Source organism: Ranitomeya variabilis, chromosome 1, assembly GCF_051348905.1.
Source record: "Ranitomeya variabilis isolate aRanVar5 chromosome 1, aRanVar5.hap1, whole genome shotgun sequence".
Classification (NCBI taxonomy): Eukaryota; Metazoa; Chordata; class Amphibia; order Anura; family Dendrobatidae; genus Ranitomeya; species Ranitomeya variabilis.
Window position 1 is genome coordinate 548,439,569 of NC_135232.1, and position 27,875 is coordinate 548,467,443.

At 47.8% G+C, this 27,875-nt stretch overlaps 1 protein-coding gene across 7 annotated transcripts in view; it reads left to right on the top strand.

The window, feature by feature from the left end:
- The window catches only part of CELF3 (CUGBP Elav-like family member 3), a 326,284-nt gene that overhangs the window by 273,043 nt on the left and 25,366 nt on the right, over positions 1–27,875 (top strand). For 2 of the 7 annotated variants that reach the window (XR_013213675.1, XM_077255225.1), the window contains exons 5-12: positions 3,196–3,275; positions 4,654–4,809; positions 21,396–21,555; positions 21,738–21,896; positions 21,977–22,042; positions 22,131–22,229; positions 22,309–22,452; positions 22,541–22,676. Coding sequence is in view for 5 of the 7 variants with exons in the window: in XM_077255225.1 (XP_077111340.1) it covers positions 3,196–3,275; positions 4,654–4,809; positions 21,396–21,555; positions 21,738–21,896; positions 21,977–22,042; positions 22,131–22,229; positions 22,309–22,452; positions 22,541–22,668 (992 nt within the window). In the remaining 2 variants the exon portion in view is untranslated. Of the gene's footprint in view, positions 1–3,195; positions 3,276–4,653; positions 4,810–21,395; positions 21,556–21,737; positions 21,897–21,976; positions 22,043–22,130; positions 22,230–22,308; positions 22,453–22,540; positions 23,294–23,387; positions 25,862–27,875 lie in introns of those variants that run through there. The other 5 variants (XR_013213676.1, XM_077255252.1, XM_077255244.1 and 2 more) reach the window with 5 other exon arrangements.

Below are 27,875 nucleotides of genomic sequence, written 5' to 3' on the forward strand. Positions count from 1 at the left end.
GCCCCTCCACCACATAACCACACATAATACCGCCCCAACACATCACCATACTATTGTTATTAACTTCATTTTAAGTTAATTTACCACCTGCGTAAGCGCTATTGAATGTTGTCATTATTTACTTTAGTTTAATCACCAGCAGCGTTAATTAGATAGCAATGAGCGTGCCGAGCGTTAGCTGGCTGGAAACATCTAGTATATATATATATATATAGCCACACACACATACATGTGTATATATTACATACAGTATATACTCGAGTATAAGCCAAGCCGAGGCACCTAATTTTGCCATGAAAAACTGGGTAAGCTTATTGACTAGAGTGTAAGCCGGGTATGTATTGCCCCTCATTCCTATCCCGGTATGTGTGGTTTCCCCCGTCCTGTCCTGCTGTGTGGCTCCCCCTGTTGTATGCATGGCTCTGCTCCCCCCTCCCACCTTGAATGCATAGCTCCCCCGGACCCATTTTGTATGCATAGCTCTGCTCCTCGTCCCATCTTGTATGTATGGCTCTGCTCCCCCCCTTCCCATCTTGTATGCATGGCTTTGCCCCCCCCATCCCATCCTATATGCATGACTCTGCTCCCCCCGTCCCATCGTGTATGCATGGCTCTGCTCCCCTCGTCCCATCTTGCATGTATGGCTCTGCTCCGCCCCCCATCCCATCTTGTATGCATGGCTCGGCTTCCCCCATCCCATCTTGTATGCATGGCTCTGCTCCCTCCATCCCATCTTGTATGTAAGGCTCTGCTCCCCCCATCCTATCTTGTATGTATGGCTCTGCTCCCCTGGTGCCATCTTGTATGCGTGGCTCTGCCCCCCCCTGTCCCATCCTGTATGCATGGCTCTGCCCCCCCCCCGTCCCATCTTGTATGCATGGCTCTGTGCCCCCCTTCCCATCTTGTATGCATGGCTCTGCTCCCTCCCCATCCCAACTTGTATGTATGGCTCTGCTCCCCCCGTTCCATCTCGTAGGCATGGTTCTGCTCCCCCCGTCCCATCTTGTATGCATGGCTCTACTCCCCCTGTCCCATCTTGTATGTATGGCTCTGCTACCCCCCGTCCCATCTTGTATGTGGGACTCCCCCATCCATCCCCCCCATCCTCCTCCCCTCCTCCATCTTCCCTTTTCATACTCCCCATTCTCCTCGGCACCGAAAGTCCCTGCATCTCTGTCCCGGTGCGGTAGCTTCTTCCTGTGTGAGCGGTCACGTGGTACCTCTCATTCAGGTCATGAATATGCATCCATATTCATGACCTTAATGACCGGTACCATGTGACCCCGGACTTTAATTTAAAAAAAAAAAAAAGCAACTTGCACAGGTGCCGCCGCCCTCCCCCCCCCCCGCATCCTGGCACCCTAGGCATGTGCCCTCAAGTGCCTAGTGACAAACACGGCCCTGACTGTGGGCTGTACCTTACCTGTACTTGGCGCTATTGTCTGTGCCGAACCTGTACTGCTCGCTGTCCTTGACCTGTACTGTGGGCTGTAACTGACCTGTACTGTGCACTGTGGGCTGTACCTAACCTGTACTGGATACTGTGGTCTGTACTTAATCTGTACTAAGGGCTGTACCTGACTTGGGGGCTGTGGACTGTACCTGACCTGTACTGTGCACTATGAACTGTACCTGACCTGTACTGTGCACTATGGACTGTATCTGTTCTTTACTGTGCTGTACTGTTCTTTAGTTGTTTACTGTGTAGTCTGCACCTGACCTTCACTGGGTGCTGTGGTCTGTATTTGCCCTGTACTGTGCACTGTGGGCTGTAGCTGACCTCTACTGGGTGCTGTGGGCTGTACCTGACCAGTACTGTGCACTATGGGTTGTACCTAACCTGTACTGTGCACTGTCGGCTGTAACTGACCTGCACTGTGGGTTGTACCTGACCTGTACTATGCTCTGTGGGCTGTACCTGACCTGTACTGTGCACTGTGAGATGTACCTGACCTGTACTGTGCACTGTACCTGACCTGTACACTGTATCTGAAGTTTACTGGATGCTGTGAGCTGTACCTGACCTGTACTGGGTACTGTGGGCTGTACCTGACCTGTAGTGTTGACTATGGATTGTACCTAACCTGTAACGTGCACTGTACTTGACCTGTACTGTGGGCTGTAGATAACCTGTGCTGTGCATTGTGAGCTGTACCTGACCTGTACTGTGCATTATACCAGACTTGTACTGGGTGTTGTGGACTGTATCTGACCTGTACCTGGTGCTGTGGGCTCTACCTGACCTGTACTGTGGGCTGTACCTGACCTCTGCTGAGTGCTGTGGGCTGTACCTGACGTGTACTGTGCACTGGGGGCTGTACATGACCTGTAATGGATTCTGGGGTTGTACCTTGGGCTGTACCTGATCTATACTGTGCACTATGGTCTGCACCTGAACTGTACTGTTCACTGTGGACTGCACCTGACCTGTACTGGGTCCTGTGGTCTTTACCTGACCTGTATTTGGCGCTGTGGACTATACCTGACCTGTACTGGTCACTGGGATCTGTACCTGACCTGTACTGTGCGCTGTGGCCTGCACCTGACATGTACTGTGCAGAGTGGGCTGTACCTGACCTGTACTTAATGCTATGGTCTGCACCTGACCTGTTCTATGCACTGTGGGCTTTACCTGACTTGGGCACTGTGGGCTGTACTTGACCTGTACTGTGGGTTGTACCTGACCTGCACTGTACACTTTGGGCTGTACCTGAACTGTACTGGGTCCTGTGGTCTTTACCTGACCTGCACTTGGCGCTGTGGACTATACCTTTCCTGTAGTGGGACCAGTGGGCTGTACCTGACCTGTACTGTGCATTGTGGGCTGTACCTGACCTGTACTGTGCATTATACCTGACCTGTACTGGGTGTTGTGGACTGTATCTGACCTGTACCTGGTGCTGTGGGCTCTACCTGACCTGTACTGTGGGCTGTATCTTACCTGTACTGGACTGTACCTGACCTGCACTGGACGTTGTGGGCTGAACCTGACCTGCACTGGACGCTGTTTGCTATACCTGACTTGTATTGGGCTTTATGGGCTGTGATGTCACCACCAATCTCTGTTCTGTAGACTGACTGTACTGACTGCCTTCTCCGTGTCTTCCCCTGTGGCACCGTATTCGGTGGTCCTGTGATTGCTGTTGAGTGCAGTGCTGCGGTGTTGTGTAGTAATGTGGTATCTCCCACACTTAGGTTGTGCATTTGTGAAGTTTCAGACACACACAGAGGCGCAGGCGGCCATAAATACGCTGCACGGGAGCAGGACTCTGCCGGTAAGTCACCCATGTCTGCATGCTCCACTCTGTGGTGTAGGGGCAAAACTATGGATATAACCGGGAAAAGTGTGCGCTGGAGCTGAGACCACCACTGCTCTAGGGTGGCGGGGATGACTCTGGAGCTAAGGCCACCACTGCTCTAGGGTGGCGGGGAGGACCCAGGAGCTGAGGCCATCACTGCGCTAGGGTGGCAGGAAGGACCCTGGAGCTGAGGCCACCACTGCTGTAGGGTGGCGGAAAGGACCCTAGAGCTGAGGCCACCACTGCTCGAGGGTGGCGGGGAAGACCCTGAAGCTGAAGCCACCACTGATCTAGGGTGATGGGGTGGACCCTGGAGCTGAGGCCACCACTACTCTGGGGTGGCAAGGAGGACACTGGAGCTGAGACTACCACTGGTCTAGGTTGGTGGGGAGAACCCTTGAGCTGAGACAACCACTGCTCTAGGGTGGTGGGGAGAACCCTGGAGCTGAGACAACCACTGCTCTAGGGTGGTGGGGAGAACCCTGGAGCTGAGACAACCACTGCTCTAGGGTGGTGGGGAGGACACTGGAGCTGAGGCCACAACTGCACTAGGGTGGTGGGGTGGATCCTGGATCTGAGGTCACCACTGCTTTAGGGTGGAGGGGAGGGCCCTGGAGTTTGTAACATGTCGCTATACTCCGTACAGTACATTGTAATATGTCACTATACTCTGTGCTGCACACTGTAACATGTCACAATACTCTGTACTGTACATTGTAACATGTCGCTATACTCTGTGCCGTACACTGTAACTTGTCGCTATACTCTATGCCGTACACTGTAACATGTGGCTATACTGTGCCATACACTGTAACATGTCGCTATAATCTGTGCCGAACACTGTTACATGTCACTATACTCTATGCTGCACACTGTAACATGTCGCTATACTCTGTACTGTACACTGTTACATGTCACTATACTCTGTGCCGTACAATGTAACATGTTGGTATACTTGCTATACTCCCATAGAATGTAAGTCCGCAAGGACAGGGTCTTCTCCCCTCTGTACCAGTCTGTCACTGTAAATTTGTTTACTGTAAACGATATCTATAAACTTTGTATGTAACCCCATCTCATGTACAGCACCATGGAATTAATGACACTATATAAATAAATAATAACTCTGTGCTGTACACTGTAACATGTTGCTATACTCTGTACTGTACACTAACATGTGACTATTCTCTGTGCCATACACTGTAACATGTGGCTATACTCTGTGCTGTACACTGTAACATGTCGCTTTACTCTGTGCCGTACACTGTAACATGTCAGTATACTCTGTGCCGTACCCTGTAATATGTCGATATACTCTGTGCCTCACACTGTAACATCACTGTACTCTGTACAGGGCGCCTCCTCCAGCCTGGTGGTAAAGTTTGCGGACACTGAGAAGGAGCGGGGGCTGCGTCGGATGCAGCAGGTGGCCAACCAGCTCGGCATGTTCAGCCCCATAGCCCTGCAGTTTGGAGCTTACAGCGCTTACACACAGGCAGTAAGTGACCAGGTGAATTCAGTGCTCTCTCCTGTTCAGCAATTATCTCTGTGTAGCTGTATGACATAATCACTGTGACATCACCAGCTTAACTGTCTGTGTTAATTGTATGAGTTCGTCACTGAATCTAGTGTGTCATCAGACCAGTTTCTCATGCTGTTTCCGCCCCAATTTCCTGGTCACCTTTCGAAATTCCCACTGGTTCCGTAATCACCATCCACTATGACCTCACATGTACCGTACTGTGTGACTGAGCCGTAGTGGATGTCATGTGACGTCCCATTCCTTGCCCAAGCCATGCGTTATATGACATTGCGAAGCTCAGCCTTGCCGCGTGTCATTTGACGTTGTCGTCCTCAACCCTGTGACGTAGCCATGCTGGATGTTGTTTGACATCTTTGTCCTTAGTTGTGCCGGGTATCATTAGACATCGCTGTCCTTGTCGTGCCACGTGTCGTGTGACATCGACGTCCTCAGCCGTGTCGGGTGTCATTAGACATCGCCGTCCTTGTCGTGCCACATATTGTGTGAAATCGCAATCCTTGTCGTGCCTGGTGTCATGTGACGTCGTTGTCCTCAGGAGTGCCGGGTGTCGTGTGATGTTGTTTTCTTCAGCCATGCTGGATGTTGTGTGCCGTCGTTGTCCTTAACCGTGTCGGGTGTCATTAGACATCTTCGTCCTTGTCATGAAACATGTCATGTGACATAGTCGTACTCAGCCGTGACGGGTATCATTAGACATCGCTGTCCTTGTCATGAAACGTGTCGTGTGACATCGTCGTACTCAGCCGTATCATTAGACATCGCCTTCATTGTTGTGCCACGTCGTCCTCCTCAGCCGTGCCGGGTGTCATTAGACGTCGTCATCCTCAGCCATGCCATGTGTCGTGTAATGTCATTGTCCTCAGCCGCGCCGGGTGTCGTGTGATGTCACTCAGCCGCGCCGGGTGTCATCACGCGCCGGGTGTCATCAGACACATGTCATGTCGTGTGACTGTCATCCCCAGTTTTCATTAGACATCGTTGTCCTCAGGTGTTCCTGGCGTCATTAGACATCACCGTCCTCAGCCGTGACGGGTGTCATTGGACATCACCTCCTTGTCGTGAAACGTGTCGTGTGACGTCGTTGTTCTCAGCTATGCTGAGTGTCATTAGACATCGCCGTCCTTGTCACGCCACATGTCGTGTGACATTGTCATCCTGAGCCGTGCCGAGAGTCATTAGACATCGTCCTCCTCAGCCGTGCCGGGTGTCATTAGACATCACCGTCCTTGTCGTGTCATGTGACGTCTTCGTCCTCAGCCATCACAGGTGTCGTGTAATGTCATCGTCCTGAGCCATGCCGGGTGTCGTGTAATGTCTTCTTCAGTCATGCCGAATGTCATTAGACATTGCCATCCTTGTTGTACCACATGTCATGTGACGTCGTTATCCTCAGGCATGGCGGGTGTCATTAGACATCACTGTCCTTGTCGTGCCATGTATCATGTGACGTCTGTAACGAATGAAAGCGGAGGCACAGATGGTGAAGCAAATATTCTTTTAATGAAATTTTCATGGAACCATAAGACCACTATCCGGGGGGCTCCGCAGGGGGCATAACTATGCGAACCACAGACACCCAGAACTGCGGGATGCGGAGAACTTGGCAGATGGCAAAAGGCTGGAGCAGGTAACAGGCTGTAACTGGCAGGCACTGGCGCAGAAGGTACTGACGTAGACCGGAGAGATGTGGAGAGACTTGGCAGGCACACTGCGGAGACATACCGGAATTAGCAAGATGCTAGTGTACCACAGGCATGCAGGTACAGAGAACCTGGAAAAAGCAACAGGAAACACTTGTTGCTCAGGCACCACCCTAAGAGCAGAGGTGCCTGAAATAATGCAGGACACTCCGCAATTGGCTGAGACCTATTTTTGAAAAAGGCGCGCTGTCTCTTTAAGAAACTGGGAGTGCATGTGCCCTCATAGCCGCTTCAGGAGGCCTACGGGCTTGCGCAGCTTCCAGGGAGCAGAGGAAGGAGCCGGCACCGTGGGAAAAGGGACTGGAACCCCAGAGCACAGGCGTCCCCACTGACCACCGTGCAGAAGTGACAGCCCTGAGGCACCTGGTGAGTACCGGGAAGCGGACCGGGTACGGGGCAGAGGCACTACATCTTCGTTGTCCTCAGGTGTTGTGCCACGTGTCGTATGACATCGTCATCCCCAACCGTGCCAGGTTTCATTAGATATCGTCGTCCTCAGCGTGTCGAGTATCATTAGATGTTACCTCCTTGTCGTGAAACGTGTCGTGTGACATCGTCGTCCTCAGCGGTGCCGGGTGTCATTAAACATCACCGTCCTTGTCGTGCCACATGTTGTGTGACAGTCGTCCTCAGCCGTGCCACGTGTCATGTGACGTCGTCATCCTCAGCCATGCCAAGTGTCATTAAACATCGTTCTCCTCAGATGTGCCGGGTGTCATTAGACATCGCCGTCCTTGTTGTGCCATGCGTCGTGTGACATAGTCGTCCTCAGCCATGCTGGGTGTCATTAGACATCGCCATTCTTGTTATGCCACATGTCATGTGACGTCATTGTCCTCAGGCATGCCAGGTGTCATTAGACATCGCCGTTCTCAGCGATGCCGGGTGCCATTAGATATCGCCGTCCTTGTCGTGTCGTGTGACATAGTCATCCTCAGCCGCTACAAGTGTCATTAGACATCACCGATCTTGTTGTTCCACGCGTTGTGTGACATCGTCGTTCTCAGCCATGCCAGTTGTAATTAGACATCGCCGTTCTTGTCGTGCCACATGTCGTGACATCGTCATCCTTAGCTGTATCGGGTGTCATTAAACCTCTTCGTCCTCAGCCATATCGGGTGTCATTAGATATCGCCATCCTTGTCATGCCACGTGTCGTGTCACATCCCCAACTGTGCCAGGTTTCATTAGACATCGTTGTCCTCAGGTGTGCCAGGTGTCATTAGACACCACAGTCTTCAGCCGTGATGGGTGTCATTAGACATCGCCGTCCTTAGCCATGACGGGTGTCATTAGACATCGCCTCCTTGTCGTGAAACGTGTCGGTCATGAACCGGGTTGTTGGGCTTCCTCGGTTCCTTAGGGATTTATTTATATCCCAGTTCCGGTTTGAAACTTGCAGCTCTCTGGCGCCCCTCCTTACGCTCAGTCGGGGAACTGCACCTAGGGTAATTAGTCGCCAGAAAGGCTGCCTTGCTATGTACTGGCTATTGGGCACACTACAGTGAGGGTGATATAACTACTCCCACTCAGGCGAGAAATACAGTTATCAAACGCCGCCCGTCGCTGCCAGTTTCCCCAAAAGCTCAGGACACTTTTCTGCCCCCCAGCTCCTATTACTTATGATTAATAGCGGGTCAGGAGCCACCCCAATCAGTAGCAATGACTTAATTTGGAGGACTTAGGGGTACGTTTTAGGTTAGGGCAAGGAAAATAAAACTAGTAAATATTATAACTTTTACTCCAAAAAGAAATAGGCAGTGTTTACAAAAGTATAAAAAAGATATTACAAAATGAGACAATACAATATGTACACAACGATTACAAAATAAAAGGGATCAAAGATGAAAAGCACTTACAGTTCTCTCAGACAATTGTAAGCCATGTGGGGCTGTGGGAGGGGAACTATCCCCCACATCATCAGGTCAGATTGCACAGCCTCTTCTGGCTGATTCCCCGGGCAAAAGACCCCTCCTAAAATGAGGTTCAACATTTTATACCAACTAGTCGTGACATCACTGAGGGGCTGGATACGCCACCTTTGGAAAGTTATGAAAAACGTTCTATTAAACATAGCTCTTGGGGGGGGGAGCTCGTAGTGGGACAAGGAAAGTATTACATGTCTTCTCATGAGATTGGCTTACATTTAAGTCTAAACATGGGGTAGCTGTGTGAACCCAGTTAAGGAGTGTCAGGAAATAGGAAGAAGTTCTGATTACTTCAATTACACATAGAGAGCTCTCAGCTGCAGTTTCCTGTGCCTTCCAGCAGACGGCTTGAATTCTAAGCCACTCTCCCTCCCTTCCCCCTGCTATATGGCTGTAATGTGAGCCCAGTGTGCCAACACTGGGATCACTGAGGAATTTATGTGGCTCTGTGCTGCGAAAGCCAGTGTCACGGATCCCACCGTGCTGCCACCAATATGTCACGGATCCCAATGGATATGTCAGGCATCCCACCAATCTGTCACAGTTCACGGGGAAGATACCTTTATCACCCCCACCACTCACACCAATTTGTCACGAACCGGGGTTGTTTGATTGCCCCTGGTTCCTTCTGAAGGGGATTTATCTAAATGCCACTTCCCAGTTCCGGTTTGGAACTTGCATCTCTCTGGCACCCCGTTTACCCTCAGGTCAGATTAGGTACTGCACCTAGGGTAATTAGTCGCCAGAAAGGCTACCTGCTATGTACTGGCTATTGGGCACACTGCAGCGAGGGCGATGTAACTACTCCCATGCAGACGGGAACAATAATTATCAACGCCGCCGTCGCTACAAAGATTCCCAATCGCACAGAACAAAGTATGCTGCCACCAGCTCCAATTTCCTAAGTATTAACGGGTCCGGAGCCAACCCAAATCAGTGGCGTAATTCACTTCAGAGGAAGCGACAGTTTGTTTATAGAGCAGGGAGTGACAAGCTAGTAAATTATATATTTTACTCCATAAAAAGGTAGGCAGTGTTTACCAAGTATAAAAGATATTATGAAGAAGACAATCATGTGTACATTACAGATTACAAACAAAAAAATGGATTAAAAATGAAAAAACACATAGCTTTCAGATCATTTCAGCTTGTGACTAGCTGGGTGCTATGGAGGAGAAAGGACTTCCATATATCCAGATGCATAATACATCTGCACAGCAGCAAGACCCCAGACAGAAGACACTCCCAGAATGCTGGTCTTGCTAAGTTATTCTAGCCCAAAATCCAGGCACTACCCCTGTGGTGACATCACTTAGAAGCCGAAATCTCCTCTTTACTTACAGCTATGGTAACTATTTTTATGCATAACTTGCTGTGTGAACCTCGCATAAGTACGACACCATGCTCATGATGTTCCCCATATCAGGGGCGTACTTTTAAGTGTAAATACGGAGCAATTACCTGAAACACTTACTGAGAAATCCGCACTTTGCACTCGTTGCATTTAGCTGCTTGCCCTCTCAGGGACTGATAGTTCTATCGCTGGACATCCGGAATATATAATTCTTATAACCCTAGCTCAGATCGGTGTCAATATATATCACTGTAATAGAACATAGAAGCTCCTGGTTTCTATATTCCAGTTTCAACCAGTACCAGTTGGGAGGAGGGAATGAGTAGCCTTCATAGAGCCTGGTATTTGCAGCTAGAAGCAATAAAAATTCTTCTGAGGGTTTTGAATTACACACATAGCAGCAGGCAGAAGAGGGGGGTCGGAATGGCCCACAGCATCCATTCTCTGCTCTTGGATGTAGCAGAGCTCTATGTTCGTGATAATGCACAATCAAATACCTCATGTACCTGACAGTATGCATATTCATGACAGTGTCGTGTGACATCATCATCCTCAGCTGTGTCGGGTGTCAGTAGACATCGCCGTCCTTGTCTTGCAACGTGTCATGTGACATCGTCATCCTCAGCCTTGTCGGGTGTTAGTAGACATTGCCGTCTGTTGTGAATTCTGCTCTTGGGTTCCCTCCGGTGGTTGTTGGTAGTAATTCAGTTGTCCCTGGGTTGCAATCCTGGGCAGGTGTCCCTGCTGATTGCAGCTCTGACTGGGATATTTAGGTGTGCAGGATTCATTAGCCCTTGCCAGTTGTCCATTGTTTTTGGAGGTTTTGCATCTCTGTCTGGTTCCTCCTAAAGATAAGTGTCTGGTTTTGTTTCTGCAGCACACATGCTGTGTGCTTTACAATTCAGTACTATTCAATGTTTTTTCTTGTCCAGCTTAGACTGTGTTTGGATATTTCAGTCAAGTTGGATTCTCAGGAGATGCAGATATACATTCCATGTCTTTAGTTAGATGGTGGAATTTTTGTATTATCTGCTGTGGATATTTTTAGGGTTTTAATACTGACCGCTTAGTATTCTGTCCTATCCTTTCCTATTTAGCTAGCGTGGCCTCTTTTGCTAAATCCTGATTTCTGCCTGCGTGTGTCTTTCCTCTAATACTCAAAGTCAATATTTGTGGGGGCTGCCTATCCTTTGGGGTTCTGCTCTGAGGCAAGATAGAATTCCCATTTCCATCTATAGGGGTATTTAGTCCTCCGGCTGTGTCGAGGTGTCTAGGATGTGTTAGGTACACCCCACGGCTACTTCTAGTTGCGGTGACAGTTTAGGGTTTGCGGTCGGTACAGGTTCCACCTACTCCTGAGAAAGTCTCATGCGGCTCCAAGGTCACCGGATCATAACAGTACAACTGGCCAACAATGAGTTAAATGCATCTCAGAAGAAGGGAAGAAAGAGACATTTTTTTTTCTGTAGCCTGCTTTGTCTTTTCTTCCCTCTTTTTCTCTGGGTGGCTGAGGAGTCTTCTGCTAGCATGGATGTTCAGGGATTAGCTTATCGTGTAGACCAGCTTGCTGCTAGGGTACAGGGTATTTCTGATTATATTGTTCAGATTCCAGTTTTAGAGCCTAAGATTCCTACTCCTGATTTGTTTTTTGGGGACAGGTCCAAATTTTTGAGTTTTAAAAACAACTGTAAACTGTTTTTTGCTCTGAGACCTCGATCCTCTGGTGATTCCATTCAGCAGGTTAAAATTGACATCTCCCTGCTGCGTGGCGATCCTCAGGATTGGGCATTTTCCCTGGAATCTGGGAATCCGGCCTTGCTTAATGTAGACGCCTTTTTTCAGGCTTTAGGATTATTATATGATGAATCAAATTCTGTGGATCAAGCGGAGAAGACCTTGTTGGTCCTGTCTCTGGGTCAAGAAGCGGCAGAATTGTATTGTCAGAAATTTAGAAAATGGTCTGTGTTGACTAAATGGAATGATGATGCTTTGGTGGCAATTTTCAGAAAGGGTCTTTCTGAATCCGTTAAAGATGTTATGGTGGGGTTTCCCACGCCTTTCGGTCTGAGTGATTCTATGTCTCTGGCCATTCAGATTGATCGGCGTTTGCGGGAGCGCAGAACTGTGCGCGCTGTGGCGTTGTCCTCAGAGCAGATGCCTGAGTCAATGCAGTGTGATAGGATTCTGTCTAGAACGGAACAACAGGGATTCAGACGTCAGAATAGGTTGTGTTTTTATTGTGGCGATGCTTCTCATGTCATTTCAGTCTGCCCTAAGCGTACAAAGAGGATCGCTAGTTCATTTACCATCAGTACTGTACAACCTAAATTTTTATTATCTGTGTCCTTGTTCTGCTCATTGTCATCATTTTCTGTCATGGCGTTTGTGGATTCAGGCGCCGCCTTGAACTTAATGGACTTTGAGTTTGCCAGGCGTTGTGGTTTTCCCTTGCAGTCTTTGCAGAACCCTATTCCTTTAAGGGGCATTGATGCTACACCTTTGGCTAAAAATAAGCCCCAGTTCTGGACACAGGTGACCATGTGTATGGCGCCAGCCCATCAGGAAGATTGTCGATTTCTGGTGTTGCATAATTTACATGATGCTATCGTGCTGGGTTTTCCGTGGCTGCAGGCACATAATCCTGTGTTGGATTGGAAGTCTATGTCTGTGACTAGTTGGGGATGTCAGGGGGTTCATAATGACGTTCCTTTGATGTCAATCTCCTCTTCTTCCACTTCTGAAATTCCATAGTTTTTGTCTGATTTTCAGGATGTATTCGATGAGCCCAAGTCCAGTTCCCTTCCACTGCATAGGGACTGTGATTGTGCGATTGACTTGATTCCAGGCTGTAAGTTTCCTAAGGGCCGACTTTTCAACCTGTCTGTGCCTGAACATACCGCCATGCGGAGTTATGTTAAGGAGTCTTTGGAGAAAGGACATATTCGGCCATCTTCTTCACCGTTGGGAGCGGGATTTTTTTTTGTTGCTAAGAAGGATGGCTCCTTGAGACCCTGTATTGATTATCGCCTCTTGAATAAGATCACGGTCAAGTTTCAATACCCTTTACCTCTGCGTTCCGATTTGTTTGCTAGGATTAAGGGGGCTAGTTGGTTTACGAAGATTGACCTTCGGGGGGGCATATAATCTTGTTCGTATTAAGCAGGGTGATGAATGGAAAACTGCGTTTAATACGCCCGAAGGCCATTTTGAATACCTTGTGATGCCATTCGGGCTCTCTAATGCTCCATCTGTTTTTCAGCCCTTCATGCACGATATCTTCCGGACTTATCTTGATAAATTCATGATTGTATATTTGGATGACATTTTAATTTTTTCCGATGATTGGGAGTCTCATGTGAAACAGGTCAGGATGGTATTTCAGATCCTTCGTGATAATGCTTTGTTTGTGAAGCGGTCTAAGTGTCTCTTTGGAGTGCAGAAGGTTTCTTTTTTGGGCTTCATTTTTTCTCCCTCATCTATAGAGATGGATCCGGTTATGGTTCAGGCCATTCATGATTGGATTCAACCCACATCTGTGAAGAGCCTTCAGAAATTTTTGGGCTTTGCTAATTTTTATCGCCGTTTCATTGCTAACTTCTCCAGTGTGGTTAAACCCCTGACCGATTTGACGAAGAAAGGCGCTGATGTGACGAATTGGTCCTCTGCGGCTGTCTCTGCCTTTCAGGAGCTTAAACTCCGATTTACTTCTGCCCCGGTGTTGCGTCAACCGGATGTTTCTCTTCCGTTTCAGGTTGAGGTTGACGCTTCTGAGATTGGGGCAGGGGCCGTTTTGTCTCAGAGGGATCCTGTTGGTTCCTTGATGAAACCGTGTGCCTTCTTTTCCCGTAAGTTTTCGCCCGCTGAACGCAATTATGATGTCGGCAATCGGGAGTTGTTGGCTATGAAGTGGGCGTTTGAGGAGTGGCGACATTGGCTCGAGGGAGCTAAGCACCGTATTGTGGTCTTGACCGATCATAAAAATCTGATTTACCTCGAGTCTGCCAGGCGGCTGAATCCTAGACAGGCTCGATGGTCCTTGTTTTTTTCCCGTTTTGATTTCGTGGTCTCGTATCTTCCGGGTTCTAAGAATATTAAGGCTGATGCCCTCTCTAGGAGTTTTTTGCCTGATTCTCCTGAGGTCCTTGACATTCTGAAAGAAGGGGTGGTCCTTTCTGCCATCTCCCCTGATTTACGACGGGTTCTTCAGGAATTTCAGGCTGACAAACCTGACCGCTGTCCAGTGGGGAAACTGTTTGTTCCTGATAGATGGACTAGTAGAGTGATTTCTGAGGTTCATTGTTCTGTGTTAGCTGGCCATCCTGGTATTTTTGGTACCAGAGATTTGGTTGGTAGGTCCTTTTGGTGGCCTTCTTTGTCACGTGATGTGCGTTCTTTTGTGCAGTCCTGTGGGACTTGTGCGCGGGCCAAGCCTTGTTGTTCCCGTCCGTGCTAGTGGGTTGCTTTTGCCTTTGCCAGTCCCTGAGAGGCCCTGGACGCATATTTCTATGGATTTTATTTCTGATCTTCCGGTTTCCCAGAAGATGTCTGTCATCTGGGTTGTTTGTGACCGGTTCTCTAAGATGGTCCATTTGGTGCCTTTGCCTAAATTGCCTTCCTCTTCTGATTTGGTTCCGTTGTTTTTTCAGCATGTGGTTCGTTTGCATGGTATTCCGGAGAATATTGTGTCCGACAGAGGTTCCCAGTTTGTTTCTCGGTTTTGGCGGGCCTTTTGTGCTAAGCTGGGCATTGATTTGTCTTTTTCTTCCGCATTTCATCCTCAGACAAATGGCCAGACCGAGCGAACTAATCAGACTTTAGAAACTTATCTGAGACGCTTTGTGTCTGCTGATCAGGATGATTGGGTGGCTTTCTTGCCATTGGCCGAGTTTGCCCTTAATAATCGGGCTAGTTCGGCTACCTTGGTTTCGCCCTTCTTTTGTAATTTTGGTTTTCATCCTCGTTTTTCTTCGGGGCAGGTTGAGCCTTCTGACTGTCCTGGTGTGGATTCTGTGGTTGACAGGTTGCAGCAGATTTGGGCTCATGTGGTGGACAATTTGGTGTTGTCTCAGGAGGAGGCTCAACGTTTTGCTAACCGTCGTCGGTGTGTTGGTTCCCGGCGTCGTGTTGGGGATCTGGTCTGGTTGCCTTCCCATCATGTTCCTGTGAAGGTTTCTTCCCCTAAGTTTAAGCCTCGCTTTATTGGTCCTTATAGGATTTCTGAGATTATTAATCCGGTGTCTTTTCGATTGGCCCTTCCGGCTTCTTTTGCTATCCATAATGTCTTCCATAGATCTTTATTGCGGAAATATGTGGTGCCCGTTGTTCCCTCTGTTGATCCTCCGGCCCCTGTGTTGGTTGATGGGGAGTTGGAGTATGTGGTTGAGAAGATTTTGGATTCTCGCTTTTCGAGGCGGAGGCTTCAGTACCTTGTCAAATGGAAGGGTTATGGCCAGGAGGATAATTCCTGGGTTTTTGCCTCTGATGTCCATGCTGCTGATTTGGTCCGTGCCTTTCATCTGGCTCGTCCTGATCGGCCTGGGGGCTCTGGTGAGGATTCCGTGACCCTTCCTCAAGGGGGGGTACTGTTGTGAATTCTGCTCTTGGGTTCCCTCCGGTGGTTGTTGGTAGTAATGCAGTTGTCCCTGGGTTGCAATCCTGGGCAGGTGTCCCTGCTGATTGCAGCTCTGACTGGGATATTTAGGTGTGCAGGATTCATTAGCCCTTGCCAGTTGTCCATTGTTCTTGGAGGTTTTGCATCTCTGTCTGGTTCCTCCTAAAGATAAGTGTCTGGTTTTGTTTCTGCAGCACACATGCTGTGTACTTTACAATTCAGTACTATTCAATGTTTTTTCTTGTCCAGCTTAGACTGTGTTTGGATATTTCAGTCAAGTTGGAATGTATATCTGCATCTCCTGAGAATCCGTGTCTTTAGTTAGATGGTGGAATTTTTGTATTATCTGCTGTGGATATTTTTAGGGTTTTAATACTGACCGCTTAGTATTCTGTCCTATCCTTTCCTATTTAGCTAGCGTGGCCTCTTTTGCTAAATCCTGATTTCTGCCTGCGTGTGTCTTTCCTCTAATACTCACAGTCAATATTTGTGGGGGGCTGCCTATCCTTTGGGGTTCTGCTCTGAGGCAAGATAGAATTCCCATTTCCATCTATAGCGGTATTTAGTCCTCCGGCTGTGTCGAGGTGTCTAGGATGTGTTAGGTACACCCCACGGCTACTTCTAGTTGCGGTGACAGTTTAGGGTTTGCGGTCAGTACAGGTTCCACCTACTCCTGAGAAAGTCTCATGCGGCTCCAAGGTCACCGGATCATAACAGCCGTCTTTGTCATGCCACATGTCGTGTGACATTGTTGTCCTCAGCTATGCCGATTATCATTAGATATTGCCGTCCTTGTCATGTCACGTGTCGTGTGACATCATCGTCCTCAGCTGCGACAAGTGTCATAAGACATCGTGCCACGTGTCATGTGACATCGTCGTCCTCAGACGTGCCATGTTACATTAGACATCGTCCTCAGCCGTGACGAGTGTCATTAGATATTGCCTCCTTGTCGTAAAATGTGTCATGTGACATCGTTGTCCTCAGCTGTGCCCGGTGTCATTAAACATCGCCGTCCTTGTTGTGCCACATGATGTGTGATGTCATTGTCCTGAGCCATGCCGAGTGTCATTAGACATCGCCGTCCTTATCTTGTCACGTGTCGTGTGAAATCGTCGTCCTCTGCTGCGACAAGTGTCACTAGATATCGCCGTCCTTGTCGTGCCACGTGTCGTGTGACATCGTCGGCCTTAGCCGTGCCGGGTGTCATTAGACATCGCCGTTCTTGTTGTGCCACGTGTCGTTTGACGTTGTCATCCTCAGCCATGCCAAGTGTCATTAGACATCGTTGTCCTCAGATGTGCCGGGTGTCCTTAGACATTGCTGTCCTTGTCGTGCCATGTGTGGTGTGACGTCGTTGTCCTCAACCATGCCGGGTGTCATTAGACGTCGCTTTCCTTGTCGTGCCATGTGTCGTGTGACATTGTTGTCCTCAGCCATGCATTAGACATCGCCATTCTTGTTGTGCCACGTCATGTGACATCATTGTCTTCAGGCGTGCCGGGTGTCATTAGACATCGCCGTCCTTGTTGTGTCACGTGTCGTGTGACATCGTCATCCTCAGCTATGCTGGGTGTCATTAGACATTGCCGTTCTTGTCGTGCCACGTGTCGTGACGTCATTATCCTCAGCTGTGCTGCGTGTCATTAGACATCGTCATCCTCAGCCATGCCCGGTGTCATTAGACATCGCCAGTCCTGTCGTGCCACATGTCATGTGACGTTATTGTCCTTATGTGTGCCGGGTGTCATTAGACATCACCGTCCTTGTTGTGCCACATGTCATGTGATATCATTGTCCTCAGGCATGCCGGGTGTCATTACTCATCGCTGTCCTTGTCTTGCTATGTATTATGTGACGTCGTTGTCCTCAGGTGTGCGGGTGTCATTAGATATCGCAGTCCTTGTCGTGCCCTGTGTCATGTGACATCGTCCTCAACCGTCCCGAGTGTCATCACTGTCCTCAGCCATGACTGGTGTCATTAGACATCACCTCTTTGTCATGTGATATCGTCATCCTCAGCCGTGCCGGTGTCATTGAACATCGCCGTTCTTGTCGTGCCACATGTCGTGTGACGTCGTCATCCTCAGCCATGCCGAGTGTCATTAGACATCGTCGTCCTCAGCTGTGGTGGGTGTAATTAGACATCGCCGTCGTTCTCGTGTTGTGTGACGTCGTCGTCCTCAGCCATGCCGGGTGTCGTGTAATGCCGTCATCCTCAGCCGTGCCGTGTGCCATTAGACATCACCTTTCTTGCCATTCCACATGCCATGACGTCGTCATCCTCAGCTTTGCTGGGTGTCATTCGACATTGTCGTCCTCATCCGTGCCGGGTGTCATTAGACATCGCCTCCTAATCGTGCCAAGTGTCATGTGATGCCGTCGTCCTCAGCCGTGCTGGGTGTCATTAGACATCTCTGTCCTCAGCCTTGCCGGGTGTAATTAAATATCACCGTCATTGTCGTGCCACGTGTCGTGTGAAATCGCCGTCCTCAGCCGTGTCGGGTGCCTTTAGACATCGCCGTTCTTGTCGTGCCACGTGTCATATGATGTCATCATCGTCAGCCGTGCCGGGTGTCATTAGACATCGACATCCTTGTCATATGACGTCATCGTCCTCAGCCATGCAAGTTGTTGTGTAATGTCATTGTCCTGAGCCGTACCGGGTGTCATTAGACATTGACGTCCTTGTCGTGTGATGTCGTAGTCCTCAGCCATGCCAGGTGTTGTGTAATGTCGTCATCCTCAGCCGTGCCGGGTGTCATTAGACATCGCCATCCTTGTTGTGCCACATGTCATGTGACGTTGTTGTCCTCAGGTGTGCCGGTGTCATTAGACATCGCCGTCCTCAGCCATGCCGGGTGTCAATAGACATTGATTTCAGTCGTTTCACGTGTCGTGTGACATTGTCGTCCTCAGCCGTGTCTGTTGTCATTAGACATCGCCATTCTCAGCCATGCCGCGGGTGTCATTAGACATCGCCGTCCTTGTTGTGTCATGTGACACCGTCGTCCTCAGCCGCGACGAGTGTCATTGGACTTCACCATCCTTGTCGTGTGACGTCGTCCAGGTGTTGTGTAATGTTGTCCTCAGCCGTGCCTGGTGTCTTGTGAAGTCTTCGTCCTCAGCCATGCCTGGACAGCGCCGTTCTTGTCGTGCCACATGTCGTGTGACATCGTCATCCCCAACCGAGCCAGGTTTCATAAGACATCTTTGTCCTCAGTTGTGCCAGGTGTTATTAGACATCGCCGTCCTTGTCGTGCCAAGTGTCATGTGACACCGTCGTCGTCAGCCGTGACAGGTGTCATTAGACATCGCCGTCCTTGTCGTGCACAGTGTCGTGTGACACCGTCGTCCTCAGCCGTGCCAGGTGTCATTAGATATCGCTGTCCTCTGCCATGCATGTTGTCATTAGACATCGCCATCCTTGTCGTGTCATTTATCATGTGACGTCGTTGTCCTTATGTGTGACGGGTGTCATTAGACAATCGCTGTCCTTGTCGTGCCACGTGTCGTGTGACATCATTATCCCCAACCGTGCCAGGTTTCATAAGACATCTTTGTCCTCAGGTGTGCCAGGTGTTATTAGACATCGCCGTACTTGTCGTGCCATGTGTCGTGTGACCTCGTCGTTCTCAGCCGTGACGAATGTCATTAGACATCGCCATCCTTGTTGTGCCATGCGGCGTGTGACATTGTCGTTCTCAGCCATTCCGGGTGTCATTAGATATCGCCGTCCTTGTTGTGTCATGTGACACCATCGTCCTCAGCCGCGACGAATGTCATTAGACATTGCCATCCTTGTTGTGCCACGCGGCGTGTGACATTGTCGTTCTCAGCCATGCCGTGTGTCATTAGACATCGCCGTCCTTGTCGTGCCACGTGTCGTGTGACGTCATCATCCTCAGCCATGCCTGGTGTCATTAGACATCGCCGTCTTTGTCGTGTGATGACGTCCAGGTGTCATGTAATGTGGTCGTCCTCAGCCGTGCCCAGTGTCTTGTGATATCTTCGTCCTCAGCCGTGCCGTGTGTCATTAGACATTGCCGTCCTTGTCGTGCCACGTGTCATGTGACATCGCAGTCCTCAGCCATGCCGGGTGTCATTAGACATCACCGTCCTTGTCGTGCCACGTGTCATGTGACGTCATCATCCTCAGCCGTGCCTGGTGTTATTAGACATCATTGTCCTTGTCGTGTGACGTCGTCCAGGTGTCTTGTAATGTCGTCGTCCTCAGCCGTGCCGGGTGTCATTAGACATCGCCATCCTTGTTGTGCCACATGAAATGCGACGTCTTTGTCCTCAGGCGTGCCGGGTGTCATTAGACATCGCCGTCGTTGGTGTGCCATTTATCATGTGACATCGTTGACCTCGGGTGTGCCAAGTGTCATTAGACATCGCAGTCCTTGTGCCACGTGTCGTGCGACATCGTTGTCCTCAACCGTGCCGGGTTTCATTAGACATCATTGTCCTCAGGTTTGCTGAGTGTCATTAGACATCACTGTCTTTTTCTTGCCATGTATTGTGTGAAATAGTCGTCCTCAGCCGTGCTGGGTATCATTATACATCGCCATTCTTGTAATTCCATGTGTTGTTTGATGTTGTCATCCTCAGCCGTGCCTGGTGTCATTAGACATCACCGTCCTAAGCCGTGTCGGGTGTCATTAGACATCGCCGTACTTGTCGTGCCACGTGTCGTGTGACATCATTATCCCCAACCGTGCCAGGTTTCATAAGACATCTTTGTCCTCAGGTGTGCCAGGTGTTATTAGACATCGCCGTCCTTGTCGTGCCATGTGTCGTGTGACCTCGTCGTTCTCAGCCGTGACGAATGTCATTAGACATCGCCATCCTTGTTGTGCCATGCGGCGTGTGACATTGTCGTTCTCAGCCATTCCGGGTGTCATTAGATATCGCCGTCCTTGTTGTGTCATGTGACACCATCGTCCTCAGCCGCGACGAATGTCATTAGACATTGCCATCCTTGTTGTGCCACGCGGCGTGTGACATTGTCGTTCTCAGCCATGCCGTGTGTCATTAGACATCGCCGTCCTTGTCGTGCCACGTGTCGTGTGACGTCATCATCCTCAGCCATGCCTGGTGTCATTAGACATCGCCGTCTTTGTCGTGTGATGACGTCCAGGTGTCATGTAATGTGGTCGTCCTCAGCCGTGCCCAGTGTCTTGTGATATCTTCGTCCTCAGCCGTGCCGTGTGTCATTAGACATTGCCGTCCTTGTCGTGCCACGTGTCATGTGACATCGCAGTCCTCAGCCATGCCGGGTGTCATTAGACATCACCGTCCTTGTCGTGCCACGTGTCATGTGACGTCATCATCCTCAGCCGTGCCTGGTGTTATTAGACATCATTGTCCTTGTCGTGTGACGTCGTCCAGGTGTCTTGTAATGTCGTCGTCCTCAGCCGTGCCGGGTGTCATTAGACATCGCCATCCTTGTTGTGCCACATGAAATGCGACGTCTTTGTCCTCAGGCGTGCCGGGTGTCATTAGACATCGCCGTCGTTGGTGTGCCATTTATCATGTGACATCGTTGACCTCAGGTGTGCCAAGTGTCATTAGACATCGCCGTCCTTGTGCCACGTGTCGTGCGACATCGTTGTCCTCAACCGTGCCGGGTTTCATTAGACATCATTGTCCTCAGGTTTGCCGAGTGTCATTAGACATCACTGTCTTTTTCTTGCCATGTATTGTGTGAAATAGTCGTCCTCAGCCGTGCTGGGTATCATTATACATCGCCATTCTTGTAATTCCATGTGTTGTTTGATGTTGTCATCCTCAGCCGTGCCTTGTGTCATTAGACATCACCGTCCTAAGCCGTGTCGGGTGTCATTAGACATCGCCGTACTTGTCGTGCCACATGTCGAGTGACGCCACTGTCTCTCGTGGTCCGCTGTTGTTTCTTCACCTTGTGTCACACCATTTCTGTTCTTGTGCCCCTCCAGCTTATGCAGCAGCAGGCCGCTTTGGTGGCCGCACACAGTGCTTACCTCAACCCCATGGCAACCATGGCCGCTGTCCAGATGCAGCAAATGGCAACAATCAACCCCAATGGAATCATAGCCACACCCATTACTCCCATCACGCCCATCACGTCGTCATCAGGTAAGACACAATCAAGACTGGGCAGGGCCGGTCACTATCCGGCGGGCAGGCTATCAGGTTTCCGCATTGATTTGTCATGTGCCGTCATCATGGTGAATTATTACTGGCTTGTTGTGTCACCGGGGTTGATGAAGCGGGCAGAGAGACCAGGCCTCATCCTGTTACTGTTGTGGTCTCTGCAGGTACCAGTACACCCCCGACACTTGCTGCCACTCCAGTATCTGCCATCCCCGCCACACTCGGGGTTAATGGGTACAGTGCGGTGCCCTCTCAAAGCAGCGTGCAGCCGAGCTCGGAGGCCATTTACACCAACGGCCTGCACCCCTACCCAGGTAATACTGGTATGTATTGTATTGCGACTTCTGATTCTCAGGACTCGGACCCTCGCACAGAAACTGTTCACACCTTCCTTTACCTCCAGCTCAGAGTCCGGTGACTCAGCTAGACCCCCTCCAGCAAGCCTACGCGGGCATGCAGCATTATACAGGTGGGCGAGGGATGTGGTCAGGTTGGGACATTGTGGTGGGGTTCAAGTCTCTGGTGTCCTTACCTCTCTGGTCTGTGTCCGTACGCAGCGGCCTACCCTACGGCCTATGGTTTGGTGAGCCCGGCATTTACGCAGCCTCCGCCCCTGTTACCACAGCAGCCTCCGCAGCAGCAGCAACAGAGAGAGGGTAAGTGGCATCCGCCCAGCACGGCACCACCTAGATGGTTGTGCCCGTCCATGGAGTAACCACCGTGTGTCTGTGCCAGGTCCAGAGGGTTGCAACATATTCATCTACCACCTGCCCCAAGAGTTCACAGATTCGGAGATTTTACAGATGTTTCTACCATTCGGAAATGTTATCTCCGCCAAAGTGTTTGTAGACAGAGCTACCAACCAGAGCAAGTGTTTTGGTAAGTCCATGATGGCCCAAAGATGTGGGCAGTGCCCAGTCCTGCGCTGCTAAGGAGTCTCACCTCATCTCCTCTTTCTCACTTGCAGGCTTTGTAAGTTTTGACAATCCCGGCAGCGCCCAGGCTGCCATTCAGGCCATGAACGGTTTCCAGATTGGCATGAAGAGGCTCAAAGTACAACTAAAGCGACCAAAAGATGCCAACCGGCCGTACTGAGGGTTCAGGTGGGTAAATGAAACTAGGCGCACGGGGCATAGTGTTTAGTGTTGTCTGTGGTACTATCCAGGGGTAGGCACATCCCTGCAGAGCCCTCGCCTGCCATGCTGTGAGTCCACGTACTCCCCGTGTGTGTCCTGTCATATCCATATATTCCTCTGTATATATCTATCTCCTACACAGACACAGATCTAGGGAAGATCCCAGTGATCAATGTATTCGTCAGTTGCTGCTCTTTGATCTCACAACGGATCTCACACTGAAAACCAACCGACAATCCGGCTAATCCTATACATCAGAATACAACATTGTAATCTCATGATCCTAGCTAATCTCATACATGTGGAATACAACATGGAAATGTAGTGATCCCCAGTAATCCTATACATGACAATATTACATAGTAATCTAATCTAGTGATCCAAGCTAATCTCATAAATCTGGAATACAACATGAAATCAATCATAGCACGAAACAGTGATCTAGTGATCCCTTCTTATCTAAGACATCTAGAATACAACATGGAAATCTAGTGATAACCGATAATCCTATACATGAGAATACTACATGGTAATCTAGTGATCTCAGCTAATCTCCTACATCTAGAATACAACATGGAAATCTAGTGATCCCCTGTAATCCTATACATGAGGACATTACAAAATAATCTAGTGGTCCCAGCTAATCTCAGATATCTAGAATACAACATGGAAATCTAGTGATCCTGGAAATCGTATACATGAGAATATTAAATAGTAATCCCAGCTAATCTCATACATCTAGAATACAAGATGGAAATCTAGTGATCCCCAGTAATCCAATACATGAGAATATTACATAGTAATCTAGTGGTCCCAGCTAATCTCATATATCTAGAATACAACATGGAAATCTAGTGATCCCCTGTAATCCTATACATGAGAATATTATAAAGTAATCTAGTGGTCCCAGCTAATCTCAGATATCTAGAATACAACATGGAAATCTAGTAATCACGGTTATCGTATACATGAGAATATTAAATAGTAATCCCAGCTAATCTAATACATCTAGAATACAACATGGAAATCTAGTGATCCCCAGTAATCCAATACATGAGAATATTACATAGTAATCTAGTGGTCCCGGCTAATCTCATATATCTAGAATACAAGATGGAAATCTAGTGATCCCCAGTAATCCAATACATGAGAATATTACATAGTAATCTAGTGATCCCAGCTCATCTCATACATCTCATACATCTAGAATACAACATGGAAATCTAGTGATCCCCTGGTAATCCTATACATGAGACTATTGCATAGTAATCCCAGCTAATCTCATACATCTAGAATACAACCTGGAAATCTACTGATCCCCGGTAATCCTATACATGAGAATACGACATTGTAATCTAGTGATCCCAGCTAATCTTATACATCTAAAATACAACATGGAAATATAGTAATCCCCGGTAATCCTATACTCAGAATATTACATAGTGATCTATTGATCCAAGCTAATCTCATACAGCTAGAATGCAACATGGAAATCTAGTTATTCCCTGTAATTCTATACATGAGAATATGACATTGTAATCTAGTGATCCCAGCCAGTCTCATACATCTAGAGAACAACATAGATACCTAGTGAACCCCGGTAATCCTATACATGAGAATACAACATTGTAATCTAGTGATCCCAGCTAATCTCATACATCGAGAATACAACATGGAAATCTAGTGAACCCTGGTAATTCTGTACATGAGAATACGACATTGTAATCTAGTGATCCCAGCTAATCTCATACATCTAGAATACAAGATGTAAATATAGTGATCCCCTGTAATCCTATACATGAGAATGTTACATAGTAATCAAGTGATCCAAGCTAATCTCATAGATCTAGAATACAAGTTGGAAATCTAGTGATCCCCGGTATTCCTATACATAGGAATATTACATAGTAATCTAGTGATTCCAGCAAATCTCATACATCTAGAACAACATGGAAATCTAGTGATCCCCCGGTTATACTATACATGAGACTATTACATAATAATCTAGTATACCCAACTAATCTCATAATCCAGAATACAGCATGGAAATCTAGTGATCCCCACGATAATCCTATACATCAGAATATTGCATAGTAAACTAGTGATCCAAGGAAATGTCATACATCCAGAATACGACATCAAAATCTATTGATCCCCGGTAATCCTGTACATGAGAATATTACATAGTAATCTAGTAATTCCAGCTAATCTCATTCATCTAGAATACAACATGGAAATCTACTGATCCCCGGCAATCCTATACATGAGAATACGACATTGTAATCTAGTGATCCCAGCCAGTCTCAAACATCTAGTATGCAACATGGAAATCTAGTGATCCCCGATAATCCCATATATGAGAATATTACATAGTAATATAGTGATCCCAGCTAATCTCCTATCTAGAATGCATCATGGAAATCTAGTGATCCCCTGTAATCCTATATATGAGAATATTACAAAGTAATCTAGTGATCCCAGCTAATCATATATCTAGAATACAACATGGAAATCTAGTGATCTCCTGTAATCCTATACATGAGAATATTACAAAGTAATCTAGTGATCCAAGCTAATCCCATACATCTAGAATACAACATGGAAATCTAATGATATCCAGTAATCCTATACATAAGAACATTACATAGTAATCCCAGCTAATCTCATACATCTAGTATACAAGATGGAAATCTAGTGATGCCCTGTAATCCTATACATGATAATTTTACAAAGTAATCTAGTGATCCCAGCTAATCTCATATCTAGAATACAACATGGAAATCTAGTGATCTCCTGTAATCCTATACATGAGAATATTACAAAGTAATCCCAGCCTATCACATACATCTAGAATACAACATATAAATCTAGTGATCTCCCGGAATCCTATACATATTACATAGTATAGGGGATCATGTGAATATTACATAGTAATCTAGGGATTCCAGGTAATCTCATACATCTAGAATACAACAGTGAAATCTAGTGAACCCCGGTAATCATTGACACGAGAGTACAACATTATATAAACACAATGATTTGCCAAAGGAATCTAACATTTTAGGTGCCTATGTGCAAAAATTAGGAGTGACAAAATAAAATTGAATAATATGTATAATTTGTAGTATTACAAGAATTTAAAATGATAAGGTAAAAAAACAGGAAAAAGATGTAAAGAAAAAAATAGGGAGCTAGAAAACACACACACACATATATATATATATATATATATATATATATATATATATATATATATATATATATATATATATATATATATATATATATATATATATATTAGAGAGCAGCAAGGATATCAATGTGGTTTAAATGTCAGTGCATATGTAAATATATATATAATCACAAATTTTTGCACACCCGCTAAAACATTAGCCTTTAAGGCTGTTGGTAACTAAAAAAACAGGTCTGTAAACAAGCTCTTTGAGAAGATATATGTGCACACAATAACCAGTAAGGTCCAACCAATATCAGAGACTAATAGCTAAAGTGGCAAATCAAATCACTGGTTCATGCTCAATTGAGATATAGTATTCAAAATTGGCCACATGGTGGTGTCTAACTAACTACCAACACTATGAAGCAGATAACTACCTCATTCACAGTACATATCTGAAGGTCTATTGAATATTCAGGATCTGTTAGCATTAAGCATTTTATAATGAAAATCGCTCATGTCAGGATTGATATACCTCAAAAAAGTACAGCCACTGTTTCAAAGAGTGTACGAGAGATTCTATCTCCGGGCCCCGAAGCGCACATTTTGCCCTGCTTCTTCGGGGGGCGTGTGAAAATACGACATTGTAATATATAGTGATCCCAGTTAATCTCATACATCTAGAATACAACATGGAAATCTAGTGATCCCCGGTAATCCTATGCATGAAATTATTACTTGGTAATCAAGTGATCCAAGCTAATCTCATACATCTAGATTACAAGATGGAAATCTAGTGTTCCTCGGTAATCCTATACATGAGAATACAACATTGTAATTTAGTGATCCCAGCTAATCTCATACATCTAAAATAAAGGATGGAAATCTAGTGCTCCCCGGTAATCCTATAATGAGAATATTACATAGTAATTGCAAAGCTAGTCGCTTCTCATGGCCGAGTTGTGAGTCAGAGCTGCCAAGGAGTCCAAGGTCAGAAGCCAGGAGGGTATGTCATAAACAGAAGGAAGAGACAAAAGCGTAGTCAGGTAACGTTCCGAGGTCAGAGTACCGGGAGGATAACGGATCAGAGCTGAAGGGGTTAAACTGGTGGGAAGTCAGAACAAAGCCCAAGGTCAGGCAACAGATCAAACATATAGAACTCAAGGCACAGAGAGGACAGCACAAACCTCACAAGATGAATGTACGTCTGGCAGTGTTCTAGGAAACTGAGCTCAGTTGAGAAGCATGGCCATTAAGTGGAATAATGAACACATGAGACAGCTGATGCCTCACAGTCTCAGATTGGATAGTCAAGCTGTCATTCAACACAGTGATAGCTCAGCATGCCCCTCTACCAGATTGGATGGCCAAGCTGTCAATCACAGTACTGACAGCTTCAGCACACCCCTATACCAGATTGGATTGCCGAGCTGTCAGTAACTGCATCCCAGACAGGGCCGTATTTGCCTCTAGGCACTTGAGTGCATGTGCCTAGGGCGCCAGGATGCAGGGGGGTGGCACCTGAGCAAGTTGCTTTTTTTTTTTTAAGTCTGGGGTTACCGCCTGACCACCCACCTCCCACCTGCCCGCCTCCTTCCTTGCAGACATCATACTCACCTTTCTCCTCGGCGCCGAAAGTCCCTGCATCTCTGTCCCGGCGCTGCAGCTTCTTCCTGTGTGAGAGGTCACATGGTACCGCTCATTAAGGTCATGAATATGGATGCATATTCATGACCTTAATGAGCAGTACCACGTGACCACTCACACAGGAAGAAGCTGCTGCGCCAGGACAGAGATGCAGGGACTTTCGGCGCCGAGGAGAAAGGTGAGTATGACAAGGGAGGATGGGGGGAGGACAGCAGAGGATGCGGGGGATGGATGGGGGAGTCCTACATATAAGATGGAATGGGGGGAGCAGAGCCATGCATGCAAGATGGGACTGGGGAAGCAAAGCCATGCATACAAGATGGGACAGGGGGAGCAGAGCCATG